Source organism: Vipera berus, assembly GCF_964194415.1.
Source record: "Vipera berus genome assembly, chromosome: 5".
NCBI classification, from domain to species: Eukaryota; Metazoa; Chordata; class Lepidosauria; order Squamata; family Viperidae; genus Vipera; species Vipera berus.
This window is the reverse complement of record NC_138207.1, coordinates 41,841,189-41,865,064: the sequence shown is the minus strand read 5'-3', so window position 1 is coordinate 41,865,064 and position 23,876 is coordinate 41,841,189. Positions and strand designations below refer to the sequence as shown.

At 39.8% G+C, this 23,876-nt stretch overlaps 1 protein-coding gene across 1 annotated transcript in view; it reads right to left on the bottom strand.

The window, feature by feature from the left end:
* The window catches only part of DGKG (diacylglycerol kinase gamma), a gene marked incomplete at its 3' end in the record, with an annotated part of 89,437 nt that overhangs the window by 38,422 nt on the left and 27,139 nt on the right, over nt 1-23,876 (bottom strand). The window contains exons 8-16 of the mRNA XM_081329806.1: nt 17,746-17,795; nt 17,115-17,189; nt 15,591-15,710; nt 12,265-12,382; nt 8,854-8,942; nt 6,618-6,734; nt 4,883-4,981; nt 2,036-2,152; nt 889-962 (exon numbers count right to left, since the gene is read on the bottom strand). Of these exons, the coding sequence (XP_081185932.1) occupies nt 889-962; nt 2,036-2,152; nt 4,883-4,981; nt 6,618-6,734; nt 8,854-8,942; nt 12,265-12,382; nt 15,591-15,710; nt 17,115-17,189; nt 17,746-17,795 (859 nt within the window). The remainder of the gene's footprint in view (nt 1-888; nt 963-2,035; nt 2,153-4,882; nt 4,982-6,617; nt 6,735-8,853; nt 8,943-12,264; nt 12,383-15,590; nt 15,711-17,114; nt 17,190-17,745; nt 17,796-23,876) is intronic.

Sequence of the window (23,876 nt, the reverse complement as noted above, 5' to 3'; positions counted from 1 at the left end):
GTAGATTCCACTTGAGTGTAAGGAAAAGCTTTGTAACAAGAAGGGCAGATTGTCAATAGAACCAATTAGCAAGGAAGATAGTATGCTCCCCTTTACTGGATTTGTTCAAGTAGTGGCTTGGCGGCCACCTATTTTGGATACTTCCATTTTCATTTGAGCAGGAAATTGCACTTAATGGCTCCTTCCGGTTTTACATAGTTCCAAGTGATGTTGACCTACAACTTCCAATAATCTCAGCCAGCAAGATCAACCATCTAGACAACTATAAACTCTTTAACAACATTCTACACTGACTGGCAGCAGGTCTCCAACTCTGGAGTTTTGTCTTACCATTATCTGAAAATGAAAATTATTTAACTTGGACCCTTCTGCATTCAAAAGTGATATTCCGAGGCTAAGCTATGGCAGTTTCCTGCTTTAGGACATTCACAGAAGCTTATAGCACTTAGCAATAGCACTAGACTTTTATACCACCCCATAGTGCTTTACAGCACTCTATGGGCGGTTTACAACTTTAGTATATTGCCCCTAATAATCTGGGTCCTCCTGTTACCATTCTCTGAAGGCTGGAAGGCTCAATCAACCTTGAGCCCCGTCAAGATCCAACTCTAGGCTGTGGGCAGTTTGCCTGCAATACTGCATTCTGACCACTGAGCCACCAAGGTTCCATGTAAGAGCTGTTACACATATAAGAGTAATGATAAAAATACCTGAAATCACAACTACATTTTATAAGGAACATTATAGTTTGAATATAAGGGAAAATCTGCTATAAAACATTTGCTTGAGGAAGATTTATTTGTCTACAACAATTTATTGATGCATTTATTGCATCACAATATTTAATCTTGGAAATGTACAATTTTCCAAAAGAAGGGGGAAACATACCTTTCTCCTTGCCTTCCTCCACTCTTGGGGTTCACAAATACCAGCAATGGGTGTGACCCTAGTGTAGGCGTGATCTGAAAACCAAAGTGTATATCAAACAAGCAGACTCCTTGCACAACATACAAACATTGTACAGAAAGGAGGAGAACTAAGTGATGTGGCAGAGTTACAGGTGAAGCAAAACAACTAACTAGAAAGATGTTGGATAAATAGGATTTAGTGCCACGGAGAAACATTAGGATCCTCCAAACTGTGCTATTCTTTGCACCTTTTCTGCATATTGTCTTGCTATACACTGGGCCACAAATTGTATATTGGACAAAGAATAATAAATGGATATCTTTACTTAGGAGGCTTGTGACCTCCTGTACCTTTTTGATCCACATCAAGTGACTGCATTCTTAAGGGCATGACAGATATTAGCCTAATCAAACATTTGCAAGCACTGATTCTATACTATTATAACCTTTTTGAAAGAGAAGACATGCTGAATTCTAAATTAAAGGAAATTCTACGGGGATGGATGTATTGCTATTAACACATGCACAGTTTAACATAGCTATAATTCCTGGAGTGGGGCAAGGGCTTTCATTAGACAGACTGAGGCAGATGTTGGAAGGTGGCAGGAAGATGTTAGGGGGAAAAAAAGCAATATGACATGTAGTTTTCCTTCTGACCCTTAACCAGTGTTTCTCAATCTCAGCAATTTTAAGATATGTGGACTTCAAATCCCAGAACTCCCCAATCGTGCTTGATGGGGAATTCTAAGAACTGACATTCACTCATCATAAGAATGCTAAGGCTGAGAAACATGGATGTAAACTATCAAATTGCCTTCACGAATGCAAAAAATACTGTCACAATGTTAATACAAAGAAAAATGCAGCTTCCAGTTTATTTAACTTTGTATATGGAAATGGAGAAGGAAATGATGGCTTGTTATTTTTTTTCTGGCCATAAAATGATTTGGGACTATCTAGTTTCAGAGTGGTTTATAAGCTGCCTAAAGGACTAATATATCGACATTGTATTCCACTATATCTTTCTCCAAAGTGGCCCACTATTGGTCACAATCGTGAAAGTGCTTCTCCACGGGTACATACAATTATACATGTACAAGGGAGAAAAGATGCTATCAGCTCCCCACCTGCAGTCCATGTCCATCCACTGTAGTAGTATTGTATCTGAAGATCATGTTTGTATCCTCGGGGGTGGTGCTGGATGGTGATTCACTCTCTGATCTTCGTGAGTGGGATTGCCTATCCTTTGGAGGAATAAAAGATGCATAGGACATTTAAAAATAGATAGCAAAGAAGTACTAATGACATAAACAGAGAGGAGATTATGGAATTCTAAGTATAAAAATATATAATAAGACCACCAAAAACTAAGGATATTGTATAACGCATGGGTACTAAAATACTGCCTATCAAACAGTGCAAAACTTATTATTTGGTAAAGGACATGCATTTTATAAATTCCAAATGATCTTGGATAACCTAGCAATTTTGTTACAAATTATAATTAAGTTCTGAAAATATCACCCCAAAAGTAGCTTCTGCCTAGCAATAGCTACAAAATTCCCACAAACAAGATTTAATTGGGGCATAATGCCTCTGATCTTGGAGAAGGCATAACCATTATGATTAGTAACTATAGAAAGACTTCCATTGAATTATCTAATCTTATTATCCATTTTCTCTGTAGAATCATTCTATACAGCATGGTCTCTTTTACTGGCCTTTTCTCTAATATTTCCAAATTAAGAGAATTGCTTCAGCCCTTCTTTCATTTTGATTTTTTTTAAACATTCATGTGACTTTCTTTCATTAATGTACAGTTAGTGGGCCATGGTTACTCTACACCCATATACCCTCTGCTTCAGAGGAAGCAGTCCTCTGTTTTATAACATATGTAAAAGTTCCATATTGGTTTATATATTTACCGTTTCTCCTCATACGGAGGGACTCATTGTAAAACATATTATTTAAAGTATTCTGCATGGTTTGATACATTCAGCAGTTTCTCCTTGCTTTTTTATATTTAAATTCTGATATATGTTGTTTGACATGTAATAATTTTTATTTAATGCATTTAAGAATTTTGTTCATTAGTCATAGTCAGATACATTAGACAGACAGAAAACTCTAAGTCAAAAATCCAGGAACCTCCCCTGACATGATTGCATAATAATTAAATTTGTGCCTTGAAATTAGATGAAAACAGGTGCAAGCTTTAACATAGATTTAATCCATTTAAAAATCAAAGATTAATCCATAACATCTCCCCTCCCCACTGCCATTCATATTTGTGACATCCATGTATGCCCTGGGAACCATCAGTGTAGTTATTATGAGAACCTTAGTGCACTTTTCCCAGCTTGAGACCACAGTGGACAAGATTGTGGGGAACTATGGTTGCATAGTTGCATTAACGTCTGTAGTCATGAAATGCTTCGAAAGACTGGTTCTCCAACATCTCAGGACATGCCTCCCATTAGATTTCGACCAGTTACAAACAGTGAGGGTTGGGTCTGCTTTGTCCACCCCCCTGAAGCTTTGCACTGGCTCGCCACAGGGCTGCATGCTTAGTCCTTACCCGTACTCTTTGTACACATATGACTGTGTATCATCCGACCCATCTACTGCGATAATTAAGTTCGCAGATGATACTACCGTGGTGGGTCTTATTACAGGTGGGGATGAGACAGCATACAGGGCGGAGGTACAAAAACTATCCATATGGTGTAGTAACAACAACTTGCACCTGAACATTGGCAAGACGAAAGAGATGGTGCTAGACTTCCGGAGGAAAAAGGAGGAACCTGCCCCACTTTACATCGGGGAGGACTGTGTGGAGAGTTTCCTCCTTTAAATTTCTGGGAGTCTACCTCTGCGAAGATCTGACCTGGAAAGTTAATACAACCCAGGTGGCCAGAAAGGCCCAACAGAGACTTCACTTTCTCAGGGTCTTGCTGAAGAACAGGGTAGAACAACGGCTTATGACCCTCTTTTACCGGTCTACTATAGAGAGCGTCCTCTCGTATGGTATTGTGGTTTGGTATGCTGGTCTGACAGCTGCGGATAGGAAAGTATTACAGAGGGTGGTGAGCACAGCACAAGACATTGTGGGCTGTCCCCTGACATCACTGGATGACATCGCCAGGGCTTGCTGGAAAATTCTCAGGAATGACTCACACCCTGGACGGTATCTCTTTACTCTCCTACCATCGGGTAGGAGATATAGGAGTATAGCCAGCTGTACCAACAGGCTGAAGAACAGCTTTTATCCATGGGCTGTTAGGCTTTTGAATGGGAAACAATTTTATAAACTTTATGCAAAATTGACTTGTGAGGCCGGTGTGTTGTGCAATTAGCTCACATGGTGTAATAAGATGGAGGGTTTGTGTCACTGTAAGTTGGGGGTGGGGGCACGAAGGGAGGCTCAGCCAATCTCAATTTATTTTTTTTATTTTAATTCCATTTATATCCCGCCCTTCTCCGAAGACTCAGGGCGGCTTACAAGCTTAGCAGTAGCCTTCATCCTATGTATATGCCTGCTTATTAGGGCTTTCATACACCCCCCAAGCGGCATTATTACAAAGTCAGCTTAATTGCCCCCAACAATCTGGGTCCTCATTTTACCTACCTCGGAAGGATGGAAGGCTGAGTCAACCTTGAGCCTGGTGGAACGCGAACCTGCACTAATTGCAGGCAGCTGGTGTTACTTAAGGAGGCATTAGCCCACTGCTCCACCAAGGCTCAATGTATACATGGTTGTACTTTGACAATAAAGGTTCATTCATTCAGTACAGAGGGTATTATAGGGGAATACCAGGTTTGTAATGGTATAGGAATCTAATTAACCAAATCAGTTTGGATAAAGCCATTTGGATCATAAGACTATATTATCCAGTTGCCTTAAGTGAGACAGAACCAACAAGAAAATACCATTCATTAAACCAATTTGCTATGTGCCAAGCAGACTCATTTACCAGAACAACTGGGCAGATCTGGGAAGGCAGCAAGATGTGGTCTTTGAGATGCCCACCATCACATTCAGGTTTCACATGTGAGGCACATTTGTTGTGAAGCTTTAAAAAGAGAGAAAACAGCATGTATCAATGTTTACTTTCCTGCTTCCATCCATATGCATCTGATCCTCTAAATTTTTCCTTTACTTGTGATCAAGAAATCAGATTAGCAGAGCATCTCATGTTTCTTTGATAAGATGGCTTTTAGTCTCCAGCACTGCAGAAAAGCCATTGCTTTCTATCGGGAGAGTTAATTTCTTAAGGAGAAAATATTATGAGAAAATAATGATTCTTTTTGTACCAAAATGGAGAGGGGAAAATATGCTGATAGTTATATTGATGATACAGTTAATTGACTTGCGAGGCCGGTGTGTTGTGCAATTAGCTCACATGGTGTAATAAGATGGAGGGTTTGTGTCACTGTAAGTTGGGGGTGGGGGCACGAATGGAGGCTCAGCCAATCTCAATGTATACATGGTTGTACTTTGACAATAAAGGTTCATCCATGCATTCATATATCTCTAGCCCTGACTTGGCAGGTATTATGGTGCTGACCAAATGTCTGGAAGCTGTGTGGCTCTAAATGGAGAAAAACTCATGGCCCAAACCTGGCAAGATGGAGAGGTTTTATGTTCTTGGTTCCTTCGGGGTCTGCTGGTTTATCATCACTGACTCTGGAAAGAGTCATACTTCCTCAGATGAGATTTTCCTGGAATCATGGTTCCTGCTCAGGAGGACTTTTGGATAGATCCATGTTGTGCACCAACTGTGCCCTTTTGTGGACTGGAAGACCTTGCTCATGGTCAATGCATTTTACATGGGCTGGCCTTTAAGATCACTTGGAAGCTACAACAGTCCAGCAGTGTACCCTCCTCTATCACATTAAAAATTACAATTTGCTGCTAACGTTTAGGAGAAGCTTTGGAGGTAATGTTCAGGGATTTTGGGTATATATAGCCTATATGCCTCAGGTTATGCTTTTCTGTGGTAAATAGCTTGTAACTCTGTGAAATTGTTGCTGTTTCTTCAAAGAACTGCTCTGAGGTCTTTGGAAAAGGAGACGAACCTTAATTAAAACATTAATAAAATCAGTAAATCATGTTTTTAAACAGCTCTGTTCTTCTTGCTTTAATATCTGCAGGTCTGGTAAACTGCTGTACCTGTCATTGCACTTAACAGGCATGTAGTACCATTCAGCGCCCATAACAATAACAATGAAATGTCACCAAATATAAAAAAGTAATACATCCTACGAACTTTATTTTTGTGCCACAAAGATGCTTACAATAGTTCATAATATTTGCAAAATGGTAATATATCATTGTTATCATCCAATCCTGAGTGTGTTCCTTGAGAAAGCCAAATTTGAAGCCTTCTAAAAGTACATTTTGGATCTTCCTTTTCATAAAGTTTTACTTCATGTATGTCAGAATCAGGGTTATAAAAGAGGTGATGGATAGTGGCATGAACTGCTGAACTACCATATTTTTAGCATTTGCGGTTTCTCCATAATTTACTGAATGATGGCTAATTTGGGGATTAGGAGGGGAAACTAATAAGGGAAGATGAATCTTTATTTCTTACAAACATGCCACAAAAATTATTAACTTAAATGTGTAAAAATCTGTCTTGACTAAAGTAGATTTCCATAATCTTTGGTTAAAAATAAAAAACAACATTCTCTTCACGTACTCACTGTGATTTGGCACCATACACAATGTAGTCCGGTAATTCCCTGGTAGCATTTGATGCTTTTATGACACCTATCACACTTGGCTGGGGAATTTCCCTCAATCCATGTATGCTGCATAACCTAGAAATGCAAAATTGTTCAAATAGCTTGATAGAAAGGGAGGATAGTGCAAATTTAGGGAAGTTCCTAGTCCTCATCTTCAGTTTAAGGCAGACATGTCAAACACAAGGCCCGGGGGCCGGATCCGGCCCGCAACGTGGTTTCATGTGGCCCGCGAAGCCATCCTGGAAACAGTGAGGGAATGGCCCTCACTGCCTTGGCCCTAGGCCAGAGACCCTCAGATCTGTCCTACTCCTGCCCAGGCCCCCATAGGCACCCTTGATGCGAACGATGTAGAGCTGGCCACGCCCACCCAGTAGGCCATACGCACTCTAGCCACGCCCACCCAGTAGGCCATGCCCACCCAAGCCATACCCACCCAGCCCCCTGAGGGCAACCGCAATGCTGATGCGGCCCTCAATGAAATTGAGTTTGACACCCCTGAACTTTAAGGAATAGTTTTCTCTGATTATCGGGTATTTCTATACACTTATATTAGAGCCCTAGTTACACAGTGGTTAGAATGCAGTATTACAGACAAACTCTACCCATAGCCTGGAGTTTGATCCTGATAGGACTCAAGGTTGATTCAGCCTTCCATCCTTCAGAGGTAGTAAAATGTGAATCCAGATTGTTGGGGCAATATGTTGTCCCTGTAAACAGCCCAGAGTGTGCTGTAAAGGGCTATGGAGCTGTATATAAGCCTAAATGCTTTTGATATATCTATACATTTATGAAAACATAAATGGTTGTAGGCAAATAGCTTAACTATCAGCCTTACCAGGTAGACCAGACAGGTAACATGACCATATAAACTAATTTTACTTTACTGTAAAGCTATGTTAATAGAATTTTGCAAGAGTGGAAAATACAATTCTCCTGGTATCATCTTTAGAGCCTGAGAACTTATGGAGAGGCCCTTCTGAGCCTCATGTTCTGCTCAGTCTTTCCCACTCACCATTACAACTTATAATGTGCATATCTTTGAAAGCAACTCTTAAGGGTATTGTATACCCATATGCATACATTGGAGGGACGCGGTGGCTCAGTGGGTTAGGACGCTGAGCTTGTCGATCAGAAGGTCGGCAGTTTGGCGGGTCAAATCCCGAGTGCCGTGTAACAGAGTGAGCGCCTGTTACTTGTCCCAGCTTCTGCCAACCTAGCAGTTCGAAAGCACGTAAAAGTGCAAGTAGAAAAATAGGGACCACTACGGTGGGAAGGTAACAGCGTTCCGTGCGCCTTTGGCGTCTAGTCATGCCGGCCACATGACCACGGAGACGTTCTCGGACAAGCGCTGGCTCTTCGGCTTTGAAACAGAGATGAGCACCGGCCCCTAGAGTCGGAAACGACTAGCACGCATGTGCGGGGGAACCTTTACCTTTACCTTTATGCATACATTGCAAACAACCGCGTCTCTCTGAAGCCTCAGTGTTTGATTCAAAACCCAAGTTTCAATTTGGTTCCTGTACTAACTGCAACTTGACTTTTTTTTTGGTTTGCAACAGAGAGCATACTGTTTGAATCTTAACACTGTTACAATTTCAGCACAGTTTTCATTTCTCTAGTAGTACTTATTAGTACTGATGATGTATTATTTATCTACTGTAATGTACCTATTAATACTGTTGAAATAGTTAATTGAGTTTGGTTGATATTGTAAATGATGTAATTGATAGAGAACAATGCTATAATTTAGATTTCAGTTTTGAAAACAGAGAAATTTCTTGCAAGGGATTCACCCTGTGCTGTTTTACTGCTAGGCAAAGCTTACTAAAGATGAGAATATCTGGAAGGCATTTTTGTGGACCTACTTTATATTAAATGCATATACTGATTTTCACTAAATACAACATTTAAGGCAACAAGATTTAAACGGAGTCAAAAGGAACACTTATCACTTTGCAAACAAAAATTAACCCCAGGTATATCTGCAAATCCTTCCTCAAATATAAAGTCCTCCATTTGAGACTGATATGTATATATTATATCAAAATCACAGCAGTGAATTGGCCTCTTTTACTAAAATTGTGTTACTGTGACAGTATGGACTGCATGTTCTACAAACAGATGGCTTAGAATTCATGGCAGATGATTAATTAGTGGACACATAGCATTGATCTTCCACATATGCCTCACTTACATTTGTATTTCTCTTGGATTTTATATAAGTACTGATGCAAGGAGCAATATCTTTGGACACACATCTTTCATGGACAGTATATTTACAAACTGTAGAAAGGAAAGAAAAAAGAGAGAGCCATTCTAAATTACTGCATTGAGGGCAATTTCCAGCTACTTCTACAGTTTGGCTGTTAGAATATATTATTCCATGTATGTAATTGTATATACAATTCTTGAAAAAATCCTAAATGAGTAAACTGTTGTCATAATCCATGACAGTAGATTCACCATTCACTATTGAGATGGTATTGATCACACTTGTGGATAACGTCTGGCTGGCTAGGGACAGAGGTGGTGCATTTGTGCTAGCCCTCCTTGAACTTTCAGCAACTTTCGATACCATCACTTATGATATTGTTCTGAACTGGCTTAGGGGGTCTGGAAGCAATACTGTGGTGGTTCTCCTCCTTCCTTTTTCAAGTGCAATTACAGAGGGAGAGATTGAGACCTAAACTTTTGTGTTGTGGGTTGCCTCAAGATGTGACTCTTTTACCCCTCAGGATTAACATCTACCTGGTGTTGTGTGAGGTCATTTCTCAGAATGGGGTTTACAATCAATATGTTATCTTCTGAACCTCAGTTTCCCATAAGTTAAAATTTGCAAGTTATGTATTAACAGTTGCCATCTTTATTCATTTACTGTAAATTATGTTCTATTGAATCCAGTGAAACTTCTCATTAGCCATCTATCCTACCTTAATATTTTAAACTCTTGTCCTAAGGTTGGCCTCCAAGCTTTCTTTAGATGGCAACTGAGGACATGCCTCTTTCACCTAGGCTTTTGTAAAATAATCCATTTCAGTAAAAGCCTGTTGTTTGATTGCCTCTTATAATATTTTTTTTTAAAAAATGAACTTTTTTAGTCTTTGGGACTGTTCAGTACTATGGACACAATACTAATGAATTTCTTCAATGCAAAAGAACAGCTGTGGCAATAGGAAGCTGTTAAAGTGCATAATGTTCCGCTTTTTAAGTAGATCCATCCAGCCGTTCTGAATCTGACCAATTGCAGTTAAGAACCTTCATAAGGTCTTATCTTGCGGCGATGAGGACGGCAAGGGCTAATTACTTCACTGCCCTCATCGTGTCCGCAGATAATCGCCCGGCTGCCCTGTTTAGGGTGACTTGCTCCCTCCTTAATCAGGAGGTGAGGGAGGAGCCCTTGCAGGGGTGGGCCGAGGAGTTCAGTCATCATCTGACGGACAAAATCGCTCAGATCCGGGCTGGTTTGGACTCTAACTGGGCAGAGTCTGATGTGGAGGAATCGGACAGTCTTGAGCATGTTATCTGGACTGAGTTCGATCCTGTTTCCCCTGATGATGTGGACAGGATTATGGGGAGGCTGAGTTCCACCACCTGTTTATTGGACCCGTGTCCCTCTTGGCTGATTTATGCGGCTCGGGAGGAGACACGAAGCTGGTTCCAGGCAGTAATATCTGCCTCTTTGAGTGAGGGTGTCTTCCCCGCCGCTTTGAAGGAGGCGGTGGTGAGGCCCCTTCTCAAGAAGCCTGCCCTGGACCCAGCGATTTTAAACAACTATCGTCCTGTCTCCAACCTTTGCTTTTTGGCGAAGGTTGTTGAGAGTGTGGTGGCGCATCAGCTTCCTCTGTTCCTGGAGGAAACTGATTATCTGGACCCGTACCAATCGGGTTTCAGGCCCGAGTACAGCACGGAGACGGCATTGGTCGCACTGGTGAATGATCTCTGGTGGGCTCGGGAAAGGGGTTGCTCCTCTGTCCTAGTTCTATTAGATCTCTCAACGGCTTTTGATACCATCAACCATGGTATCCTACTGCGGCGTCTCAGGGGGTTGGGAGTGGGAGGCACCGTTTTACGGCGGTTCTCCTATCTCCTGGGCCGCTCGCAATCGGTGTTGACGGGAGGGCAGAGATCCGCCCCGAGGCCTCTCGTTTGTGGAGTTCCTCAGGGGTCGGTTCTCTCTCCCCTCCTGTTCAACATTTATATGAAGCCGCTGGGTGAGATCATTCGTGGTTTCGGGGTGGGGTATCATCAGTACGCTGATGATACCCAACTTTTTTTTCTCCACCCCGAACCAACCCAGTGATGCCCTCGCCGTGATGTCCCGTTGCCTGGAGGCGGTCCAGGTCTGGATGGGAAGAAACAGGCTTCGTCTCAATCCTGCCAAGACTGAGTGGCTGTGCATACCGGCATCTTGGACTAACCAGTCTATTCCATCTTTAATGATGGGGGGTGAGGTGTTGCCCCTGATCGATAGGGCTCGCAACTTGGGCACCCTCCTGGATTCGCGGCTCAGTTTTGAAGACCATATAGGAGCCGTGACCAGGGGGGCCTTTGCACAGGTTTGCCTGGTGTGCCAGTTGCGGCCTTACCTGGACTGAGATGCCCTGTGCACAGTCACTCATGCGCTCGTGACCTCCCGATTGGACTACTGCAACGCTCTCTACATGGGGCTGCCCTCGAGGACCACCCGGAGGCTTCAGCTGGTGCAGAATGCAGCCATGCGGGTTGTGATGGGGGTTTCCCGATACTCTCACATAACACCTCTACTCTGCGAGCTGCATTGGCCTCCGGTTGCCCTCCGGGTGAGATTCAAGGGTGATGACCTATAAAGCCCTAAATGGCTTGGGTCCGGGATATCTGAGGGAGCACCTGCTGCCGGCATCAAGCTCCCTTCATCCTGTGCACTCCCACAGGTCTTCTCAGGGTACCGCCGGTAAAAGATTGCCAGTGGACAATACCCAAGGGGAGGGCCTTCTCTGTGGGTGGGCCTGCCCTTTGGAACCAGCTGCCTGTAGAGCTTAGGACTGCCCCTGACCTTCGCTCATTCCGCCGGGACCTGAAGACCTGGCTCTTTGAGCTTTCTGGCCTGGACTGAGAGTATTAATTGGGGTTTTAATTGGATTCTAATTGGGATTTTTATGTATTCAAGGTTAATGTAATCATTTTAATTGTTTTTAATTTTTGTAATTGTTGTATTGTTGTTTTTTTTTAAACCTTGTGAACCGCCCTGAGTCCTACGGGAGAAGGGCGGTATATAAGTTTAATAAATAAATAAATAAATAAATTAATTAATTAATTAATTAATTAATTAATTAATTAATTCTAGAAAAGTATTCTCTCCGAGTCGTTACTTTGGTTGTCTTGAAAGTGGATTATCTGGTATCTGGTTCTATAATACAAATGGTATATAGTTGGAAAAATCTCAAGCTTCCCTTGAGAAAGGACCCTACTGGAAATATTGAAGCCTAACTATCTTTGCTTTAAGATTAAACAGAAACTAAATCAATAAACCCTTTCCCCATCTTTGGGGAGATTTTGACAGACTCTTCCCAACTGATATGGAGATAACCTCACTAGCCATGATTATGGTGCATCTGCAGAGACTTACAGGAACAGCACAAGCCTTGCTTCCTAACTCCCAGTAACATAGTGCGGCAAAAGTTGCAGTAGGCAGGCTTCTTGAAATGTTTCAGCCTCCAAGCGTGTTGGCCATCATCCTTTATATTCTGTAGGGATTTTTTTTAAAAAAAGTTCATTTAGCAGAGAAGAAGCAGTATGATGGATCTCCAATGACCCACCAATGACCCAGTCACCGAAATATGCACTTTGCACAATCAATATTGTCTCTTCATAATGTGAACTAATAATCTCAGAACTACAGAACTATAGAAAACATTCATCAGCTTTTCTCACACAAACACTCTTGAACTTAATTGGCATGTCCATGACCTGTAAATAATTATCTGAATTAACCTATGTTATCGTCTTGCTAGCTTCTCTTTATTTTTTGAAGAAGCTACAGAATTTTTTAAATTAAACTTTTACTACCATGCAAGAAAATAATCTAAGACTCATGATAAATAATAACCTAGAGAATACATTAACCTGTCTTGACTTAATCTTCTCCTGATATGCTACAGTACATTTCTATCATCTCCAAACAATAACTATTCTGATTGGATATTCAATCTAATTATAGTAGGTAAGTCAAGCAAAACAACCATAGTCCAATGTTTTTGTCTATCATTTTGGGGAAAGTGATCTACATTTATGTAATATCATGTAGTCAAAAGACAAAGATTGAATATTCTAATGGATTATAACTTGGATTTCTAAAAATGTAAATATGTTGTTTTTCTCAGCAATTAGTATAGAATGATATAATTATAATTATCTTTAATGGATGATAGACTTCCTTTTTTGGGAGGAGAGGGTGTTACCAGCATCTCTGATAGATATAAAACATGGATGGGTGTCCTATCAATAGTAGCACCTCTATTTTATTTATTTATTTAATGCATGGTATCTACCGAGGTCATGCAGTCACTAATATACAGATTTAGTTTAAATAAAGCATCAGCAAATGTGTGTATGTATGTGTGTATGTGTGTACAATATAATACAGGAGTTAAAATATTAAATTCAAATAAAACCATAATAAAATCACCATAATATGGAGCCATAGAATTGCAATGGGATAGATGTTATAATTCGATATCTAAGGAAGCTAACCATCTAACTGCTTCCAGTGTGGCTGGAATGAGATTGTCCCATTCTTGAACCATATGTGTTATAGTTTTATAATTATAAAATTAGGCAGAATCCATCAATTCCAATCAAACAGACGAGTATAGAGGACTGTAGGCATTGAATCAGGTCAGTTGCTTCCAAAGGAACAAATGGCCTCTTATCATGTGGCCAGGTAAAATAGGAAGTAACCTGCTACCAAAATGTTGAAAGAAAAGAAAAAAGCAACCATCCAGCCTATCCTGAATAAAAATTTTATAAAACACAGAATTCACAATTTTTAAATGGACAGAACTTTATACAGGAATATTACCCCAGGTTTGCTGCTGGATAACAAAATATGCTGCTTATCTTCTAAGAAGTAATGTAGTGGATCAGAAAAGAAGACCTTGCATAGTCTGAGATGATTATCCCACAATAGTCAACAAAGCTTATGGAAATCTCACAAAGAGCACATTAACATCCTCCTACTCGTGTTCCTCAGGAACTGACATTCAGAGGCATATTGCCTTTGGTTGCATATAGCTGTAATACAAGCTGGATGATGTAGATGATGACTAACGCCCTCCTTTTTAAGAAGTTGTAGAATTATAATTAGAAACTATATTTTCCTATATATATTTCAGTCTGTCCTATTGTATTGCTCAAGAAGTCAAGAACATCAGATAATCTCTCAAACTCCATCAAATGACCACATTACCTTTTAAAGATAGGATTCTTAAATCATGAGATTATAGAACTGAAACTGAGCAAATAGCTCCTACTGTTGATGTACCAGACAATGTTTATACCAGGAATTCAAAAGGTTGCTTGTATTGTATGTCAAATGAATCTAGGCAGATGGAGGGGAAAATGGGTGCCAGTTCCATAGCACCCTAACCTAACAATACACAATTAATTAGTACATTATTAGATTTAATTTGAAACTCGTTAAATTTATTTATATGAATTCCTTCACTTTTTAGAAGCTTTGGATAACTGTTGACACAATCCTTGAAAACTGTGCAGACAGTCAAGATGTTCTTAGTGTCTATAGCTAAAAAGGAAGCTGAGAATCTGGATTTTGCAATACCTGCACTCTCAGAAGGTCAGAGACTTAAAAGAGTCTAAGAGGCTGTGTATATTCAAGTGAATGTTCATTGGAAGCTCCTCTGCTTTACACTGGCACCACACATCATGTGCTTTATCCCTTAGAGACATATCTCTCTCCCAAACATACATATTATCCGTTGTATATGTTATTTTTTTCTGCCCATGAAAGTAAAAGTTAGATAAATAAATGACTGCCTTACAATAACAACATTTCTTAAATCCTCTCCTTATATTCCATCAAGCAATTCAAATGTTAATAAAAATAATTACATATAATGGCAAACTACAATTAGATTATTGGTGAAAGTTATCATACTTACTTTACTTTCTGATAAGCAGATTCTGGTTGATTATATCTAATTTCCTTCAGAAGGTCATATTCTGTACAGCACCTTTTCTCAACTTAATTCCCATAATTGCTTCCAGGATACAGTTTAAAGTATTGGTGCTAATTTTTAAAATTACAAACAGCTTGAAATCTTGATTATCTGAGAGATTTTCTTTCCTATTACAAATCTTTCTAGCAGTGTAGTTCTACATAAGAGGCCCTTCAGAAGATGACTTGTTTTTAAAGGCTCATTCATTCAGTATGCAGAAGAAGACCTTCAGTCACATGGTTTCCAGTTGTGGAATGTCCTCCTTTGGGATTCTATTAGACTCACACTCTTAAATTAATTTTTATTAAATATGCTTTTCCATAGAGTTAAAAAAGATAAAAGTAATAGCAAAGTGAAAAAATATAGAAAAAGAAGTAGAAAAGAAGATGAAATAAAGAAAAAGTGGCTTCTGGTCTTCTTAACAGTAGTTATGCACACATTTTTTTTCTTGGGAAAAAAAGCAGCTGAATGCATATCTTTTGTCAGACTTTTTTTTACTGTTAAATAATATTTGGTTTTAATTTATGGTTTAAGTTTAATTTCTATTTTACATTCTGCATTTTAATTATTGTTAAGTCACATTGCATAATGTGTAGAAAGAAAGGTTATACAACAAATAAGAACTCTCTCCTATCCTAGGTAAAAGTATTGTTAGTCTAGAAACACACCATGTTGGGAAAGTTTGGCTTATTATTGTGAGATCAGGCCTGTTACTCACTGTTTCCATGCCTAGGAGAACGAGCAGAGGGATGGTAGTCATACCACCCCGAATCCATTCTTCAAGTGTCACAGTTCCATCATGATCATAGTCTATTTCTTCCATCATCTCTTTCAAAATCTGCAGAAGACAAAGTCCAGGTATGCGCATCATATTTTTTTCCAGTTGCAATTATTTTTAGGATAGGAAATGTTCTGTAGGCTTTGAACACTAGCACAGAAAACAAAATTGATTGCAACATTAAGTGAAATAATCAAGAGCACCAGTGTTTGCATTGTGAATCACAAAGTCTAGGAGCTAGACTTAGCAGTGGAGACAACAACTAGGCAATTTCAGCCTGAATATAATCAGCAGATCTCACAGACTGAGTGCTGTCGGTTGATTCTATTAGCTGACTGAGGCATAAAGGTGTCATACAATATTTCCATCCAGGTCAGGTTGTCAATCTGAAGGTTTCATCACATCGCCTTGACTTCTTCAACTTACCCTTGTCTTTTGCTTCTTTAGCTTTTTAAAAATCCATGTTTGTTTGCAGCAGGCTGGGATCTGATAATCAGTCCCAAGAGTAATTTAGAGTTCTACGGAATTCTAGTTTTATGGTTGGGTTTTGTTTGTTTGTTTGGTTTGCAGTTCTTCATTACACTTTTTCCAAGTCAGATTTTCTTAAGCCTGCAACTTTTCTTCCTGTGAAACCATAATTATCCTTATTCCTTAAAAGGCGTTTTAAGGAAAAAAATAATAATCTGTGGGTGGTGGATGGCTTAGAAATGCTGTAAAATAAATTCAAAAATAATACTCTTTTTTTAAAAAAACTATTCTTTTTGAGACTTGATTATTACAATATATTTGACAGGCTCAGACTGGCTATTTAGAATTAATGGATGACTCAAGGAATAATTAAAAAGAACAATAACAAATTGTTGTGGCATATTAAAGACTAATTGTAGCTTACATTTTTAAGGGCAACAGTTAATTTTAAGATGCCACAAGATTCTGTTTTGCCTGCAACAGACTAAGATAGTAATCCTTCTGCAAATTAAAATAGGGATCATGTTTGTATTTATAGTTCAATCTCAGTAATTCAGGACCAATCTGCATAATGATTAAATATAAATAGTATGTAGATACTTTTCTAGATTTTTTTAACTGCTTGTCAGGGTAATCCTGACTGGGCCATGGAGAAGATGTTTTACACCATTTTTCCATTTCCCATACAAAAATGCCAGTATTCCACATTGGGGAATTACCCAAAGAAAATGAAAAAAAAATTCCACATGGGACAGGGCAGATGTTGCTAAACATGTTTCTAGGAGGAAGGTGTAACCTTTTGCATATGGTAATCTTAATTAGTAGTGATCCATTGCTATGTTTACTTTGCTGTAAAGGGGAGAAAAAAAGGTAGTTATACATTATTTATTGAATATTGTGTATGACTTAGCCCTCAGAGGAAAAAAATGATACTCAAAAGCAGAACAAAGCACTTTTTAAAAATAAATTCTGATTCTACATGGAAAAATAACTTACTGGCTTTAATTCTGTAGAGTCCCATTCCAGATATTCTGCTACATGTACCATTTGATTGATAATACGATCCAGCTCCTGAATTTAGAAACAAGATGGAAGAAGGTAAATGTTTTTAAGAGAATGTGAATGATATACTATATGGATGTTGCATTATATATCAGCATGCAAGAAAAAAAGAGGTAAATATCTTTATGAAGGTGAGCCACCTCTTTAAAACAATTGTGTCAGATTACTTTTTTTATTTTTAAGAATAAACACTGGAAAGAGTTTGCAGTAGGGTAATATTACACAGTACAGCTACACCCATATCATTGCCTTCCATTTAAATTTTCCACAAGGTAATTGAACTACACTATATCAAGACCCAAATTTTGATGCTGCTATTTAATCAGCTAACTTTACCAGAGCCTGCCAACTTTGAAAAAGGCCTGTATAATCCTCTTTATGAAGAATCCCTCAACTTTGAATGATCTTGTTTCCATGCTGTAGTCTAACTGGAAACCAGAGAGAGCCAGATTTCATTGATGTATCCCTCGACCTATGTACTTTGTAGTGGCATCGTGGTAGGAAAGCCCCAATGCGTAGCTTCTTATCCTTTTAAAGAGAAGGACTAGTTTGAAGGATAGCTTACCGAGCTGTCCAGGAAGCCATTGCCATCCGTATCATAGAGGCGAAACATAACTGCAAGAAAACACAAGTGTGCAAAGATATGCAATAAATGTATGCTCCCATCACAAAAGGGCTAATGAGTCAGGTTTTACTGTCTACCACTGCCTTAATTTCAAGGTTTGAGCTGACCACATTGAAGTCTCTGCCTTCCGTTAACCCTTTGTATCTGATAATTCACATCGAAATAAATGCACAACCATAAAAAAGAGAAGGAATTCAAAAGAGTGTAAGTGAACATTAGCTGAGCTCTGAAAAAGGGGAGTAAGAAGGAAACTCAGGATTACCCCACAGTTATTTTCTTTGGCGTAACAAAGAGCAGAGGGAAACTTTGACAGGCTTCCAAGATTCTGTTACTGGAGATAATCCTTGACTTACAACCATTTGTTTAGTAACTGTCTGAAATTACAACAGTGCTGAATGAATAGTGGTTACAATCAGTTCTAAGAATTTTGGCTGCCACAGCACCTTTGCAGTGACATAATCATAATCTAGAAACTTTGCAATCAGCTTGCGCTTATGAACAGTTACAGCACCCCGTGATCAAGTGATTGCCTTTTGTCACCTTCTCTGAGGCTTCCCTTGAAGATCAATGAGAAAGTCAACAAAGGTCACAATTCTCTGGGGTAAGTTTCTCCCACCTGCTCAGACTGGGCCAGCCACTTGTACACCTTCCTCAAGCTTTGCACTCTTTTTTTTTAATCCCATTTATATCCCGCCCTTCTCCGAAGACTCAGGTCGGCTTACAATCTAAGAAGCACAAATCAATGTGCTTAGCAATAGCCTTCATTCTATGTATATACCTGCTTATTAGGGCTTTCGCCCCCCCCAAGCGGCATTTTTACAAAGTCAGCTTATTGCCCCCAACAATCTGGGTCCTCATGCATCCTCCCTGTTATCATGCTTCCCTTGCAACTTCATGCATCCTTGTGCACACGTGCACACTTTCCCTGTACTTTGCCACACCTCCCTCTCACACACTCAACCTTCCCTATGCCTTTGTATCCTAATGCACCCCTGCATTCCTTTGCACATTCTTCCTAAGCTTCACTGCACCTTCCTCACATCTTTTCCACAACCCTCGCATCCTTGTACTCACCCTTGCACTGCTCCCAATCCTTGCTGTACTTCCTTTGCACCCTTGTACACCCTCCCTTATCCTTACATCTTTTGCACCCTCACATATCCTCTCCGAGTCTCACCACACCTTATTCACACACTCTCCCTGACCCTTACTGCACCTCCTTGAACCCCCTCGTTCATCCTACACACTCTCCCTGGATTTTGCCATACCTCCCTTGAAGTTTTGTACATCCTCCGCACCCCTCCTCCATCTAGCAGCAGCCACTTACCTGTATGCCAACCTGCTTGCAAGCTGCCTGGAACTTGTAACTTTCTGCTGGCTTTCCCACTGACTTGTTTGTGGGAAGCCAGCAGGAAGTTGCCTATTGTAATAACTCTGAGGCTTGGTTAATGATGGCAAACAGGACTGCAGGGATTGCTGTGCTAAGTGATGTAGTCTTGCTTTATAACTGCATTGCTTAGCGGCAGAGATTCTGATCCCAATTGCCATTGTAAGTCGACGACTACCCAATGGCAAAATGTAAGCGGTCTCAAATGTCTTCTCTGAGATGCCCTTTGAATTTACATATCCTGGCCTGCCTTCTTGCTCTAATGTAACTGTTTGATCATTACTGCTGCCACCACAAATTTTCCAGGGGGATTGCCTTTATCTAATGTCCTCCTATTGAACCCAGAAGTGTGAAAGAAAGAGAAGCATCACAGCTTATGTGCCTCATTGGCAAAGAGAAAGAGACAAAAACATTAACAACTTAAACAAAATTTAAAAAATAAACAAATTTTGTACCACCATTTCCCACTCTTGTGATATGAAAATTCAGCCTTCCTTGGGAGGGGACCCATCTTACAAAGTCGAAATTAAAATGAGCCATAGTTGTGTGTTTTTTCAGACAGAAAAAAAAATGTAGAAACATTTTATTTACCTTTAGGTATTCACATATAAAATCATGGTGAGTAAAATAAAAAGTACTGGTGAAACCAATCAGCACCTTAAACAAATCCTGCAAGGGTCTAGACTCCAAGGTAGGATCACTCTACTGCTCAGAGATTTTAAAAGGCATCAAGCATACATGGATAGCTTGCATTGATGGAGTAAATATCAGAGACAATAAATTAGATTAATTTTAAAAAGAGAAATAAAAATTAATTGCAGGTAATTTAGCTAGTTAGACATTTTTACTTATTCTTCTTATGGTGATTAGTGACTAGAAAAGATTAATCTCTATTTCATTTATTTTGGGGTCTCTCCTCCAGATGATCCTGAGGATTCTAGCCAGTTTCTAAGGCTACTTTTTCCTGCTGCAGTTCCTAACTTTTAGTTTCAGGATAAAAAAAATATTTTCTGTCTAGTGGAAATAAGGGATTTGGAGCTAAACCCTAACACCTGCAGATGTGTGCCAGTGCATGCATCTGCCACATTATGTGAATTAAAACCAGATGAGTAAATTACTACTTAAGTCTGTCCAGCATGTAGTTGGCATACTGGAATATTTTGGAGCAGTCTGGGTTTTGTTGTTGTTAGCTGCGAAGTCGTGTCCGACCCATCGCGACCCTATGGACAACATTCCTCCAGGCCTTCCTGTCCTCTACCATCTTCTGGAGTCCATTTAAGCTCACGCCTACTGCTTCAGTGACTCCATCCAGCCACCTCATTCTCTGTCGTCCCCTTCTTCTATTGCCCTCGATCTTTCCCAGCATTAGGCTCTTCTCCAGTGAGTCCTTCCTTCTCATTAGGTGGCCAAAGTATTTGAGTTTTAGCTTCAGGATCTGGCCTTCTAAAGAGCAGTCAGGATTGATCTCCTCTAGGACTGACCGGTTTGATCGCCTTGCAGTCCAAGGGACTCGCAGGAGTCTTCTCCAGCACCACAGTTCAAAGGCCTCAATTCTTTGGCGCTCAGCCTTTCTTATGGTCCAACTTTCACTGCCATACATTGCAACTGGGAAGACCATAGCCTTGACTATACGCACTTTTGTTGACAGGGTGATGTCTCTGCTTTTTAGTGTGCTGTCTAGATTTGCCATGGCTTTCCTCCCCAGGAGCAAGCGTCTTTTAATTTCTTGGCTACAGTCCCCATCTGCAGTGATCTTGGAGCCCAGGAAAATAAAATCTGTCACTACCTCCATTTCTTCCCCATCTATTTGCCAGGAATTGAGAGGGCCAGATGCCATGATCTTGGTTTTCTTAATGTTAAGTTTCAACCCAAGTTTTGCACTCTCCTTCTTCACCTGCAACAAGAGGCTCTTTAGTTCTTCTTCACTTTCTGCCATTAGAGTGGTATCATCTGCGTATCTTAGGTTGTTGATATTTCTTCCGGCAATCTTAATTCCAACTTTTGATTCATCTAGCCCTGCCTTTCTCATGATGTGCTCTCTAGTTTCTGACTGAACAGAGATCAGGAAATTAGCTTTTTGCAGTTGTAGTATACATGCATCTATATTCCTTAAGAATTAACATGAATTGTATTCAGTAAATCAGAGTTGTCTCCAGACCCTCTTTTATGGCAGTTGGCAGCCTGGTGATGATTTCTGAAAAAGGGAGGGATGGTTTTTTTCCCTTTTTTCTTCATTTTCAATTAAAAATCAACCAGGCCAGTTTCCCCCAATATGGTATTGTTCCAGTATATGGGGCTCAAAGTACTATAATCGGCACTGAAGATGCTTAACAGCTGATTTAATATATATTTTATGTAAATAGAATGCCCAAATCAGTAGGTCAAAAATACCAGTGAATTTATAATGTGAATGGCAATGGCCATTTCATCTTAAGGCGATGCATTTCCACAAAGAAGCAGATGGTATATTTGGCTACAATGTCTATGAAACTCAGCTAGCTGGTTGGATATTATGTCATCCAATTCAACTCAAAATGAGGAAATGTGTTTTTTGCTGCATAGACTATAATTTTAATCTCTATTGTTTCCAAAATTGTAGAATAAGTCTTTGTGCCAAATTTATTGTCATCAATATTCTCTGTATATGCATATATAATTCTTTATAATTATATATTTAATTCATTTTTAAAATATATAGCTGGGTTTTTAGAAGAAACTATCTTTAGAGTCACTCTTTAAATTAGCTTCACCCAAATCCGTCAAGATTAAGAATTTTCTTTGTTTGTACATAGTATTACATTTAAATAATAAATTCTTAATCTTTAATAGTAAACTAACAAATAGCACTAGAGGGCAGCCTTTTACAATTTTCAGGAATGCTAATGGAGCTACACTATTTCTCAATGTATGGCGTTTATATTTTGCAAAAAGTAACATGTAGATAGCAATTTTCAATTTTCTCCTTTCTCTTCTAAATATCTGACAATTCCATTCATAAAATAAATGATATGTAACAATGGAACCAGCCAGGCCAATAGAGATGAATAACTTTGTCCGGGCACACACACCCATACAGTATAGAAAGGAAGAAACATTTGTTCAACATCACTTCAAATAGGAAAAGCAATATCCCTGCTTATCACCATATCCAGTTACATAGAGGCCAATCCACAGGCTAGGAATGTTTCATCCAATCTAAAGGGCAGGCCCAATATCACATTTTGACTTGTGCTGTGAGGTTTGAAGAGATTCTACTGAACAATTCAACTTGAAATGTTACACCAGAATGGATCATAGATGATCCTGGGAGAATGATAGTTTTTCCCCCCAGTGATATCTCATAATTAATATGGTCTCTGCTGTATTAATAGAGATTGGCTTATAAACTAGCAGTTTTAAATGGCAAATGACTCAGAATTTAGCACAGAGGGAGGGCCTCCTCAGGGTACCGCCGGTCAAGGATTGCCGACGGGCGATCCCCAGGGGGAGGGTGTTCTCTGTGGGCGCGCCTGCCCTATGGAATCAACTGCCAACGGAACTCCGGACTGCCCCCGACCTTTGTTCATTTCGCCGGGACCTAAAAACCTGGCTCTTTGAGCTATCTGGCCTGGACTGAGGGGTTTAATGTTTTAAATTGTGATTTTCATTTTTTGCGGCTAGACTTAATTTAATTTTAATTTTATATTGTATTGTTTTTAAATTTTGCCTTGTAAACCGCCCTGAGTCCTTTGGGAGTAGGGCGGTATATAAACCGAATAAATAAATAAATAAATAAAGATGAAAAAGTTTATAAACAGGCAACCACTCCTTCGTTGTGCATAGCTTCCTTATTGTTTCCACCTAGGACTGCCGACTCTATTTGTACTGTATCTGGAAAGTCCCTTCTGCAATAAAAGGATTCACATAACACCTTGCACACACACACACACACACACACATACAACACACACACACACACACTTATATATACATGCATACAGCTGCCCACCAGTAGCCACACTCCAAAATAAGGCTGGAAGTGGAATGAAGTGAAATGTAAAGGAAATACAGCAAAAGAGGAAAACAAAACAGAGAGGTACAATATGTGGAAAAAGATAATTGTAAAGAAAAGAGAAGCAAGTCTGTTTAGGCATTACAAAAAGGGTTAAAATTCATCAAATGAGCTGCCCTTCCAAATCACAGTCTAGGTTTATTTTTTAAACGGTTAATTCAAAAGGTATCAGGTCTTCAGTAATACTTCTGGGAGCATAATGGCACACAAGATTAGGACCCTGGGCTGATGATCGGCAGGCTGGCATTTGAGACCTGGTTGTTGCCGCAGGAGGGGATGAGGTCTTGTCACATGCTCCAGCTCCTGCTGACCCAGTAGTTCGAAAGTGGGCAATCATGAGTAGATAAATGGGTACCATGTTGGCACCCAACTTGACAAGGATGTGAAAGGAGCTCCCAACTCGGCCTGTCCTGGGCAACGATGATGTCACCATTCAATCCTTTCAATCCGGAAGCGCTTCAGCACTCCCGACACAACTGCAGTAGTAGCTATGTTTGTAGCTATTTGAACCCGTATTTTCTACCATTCCACTCCCCAACTCATAGCTACTTATTTGAGAAAAAAAACCTCTACCTTCTAGGATAAGGAAGCTGGTAAGTCCTGAGTAATTTGAAATCACATCACTGAATTGGT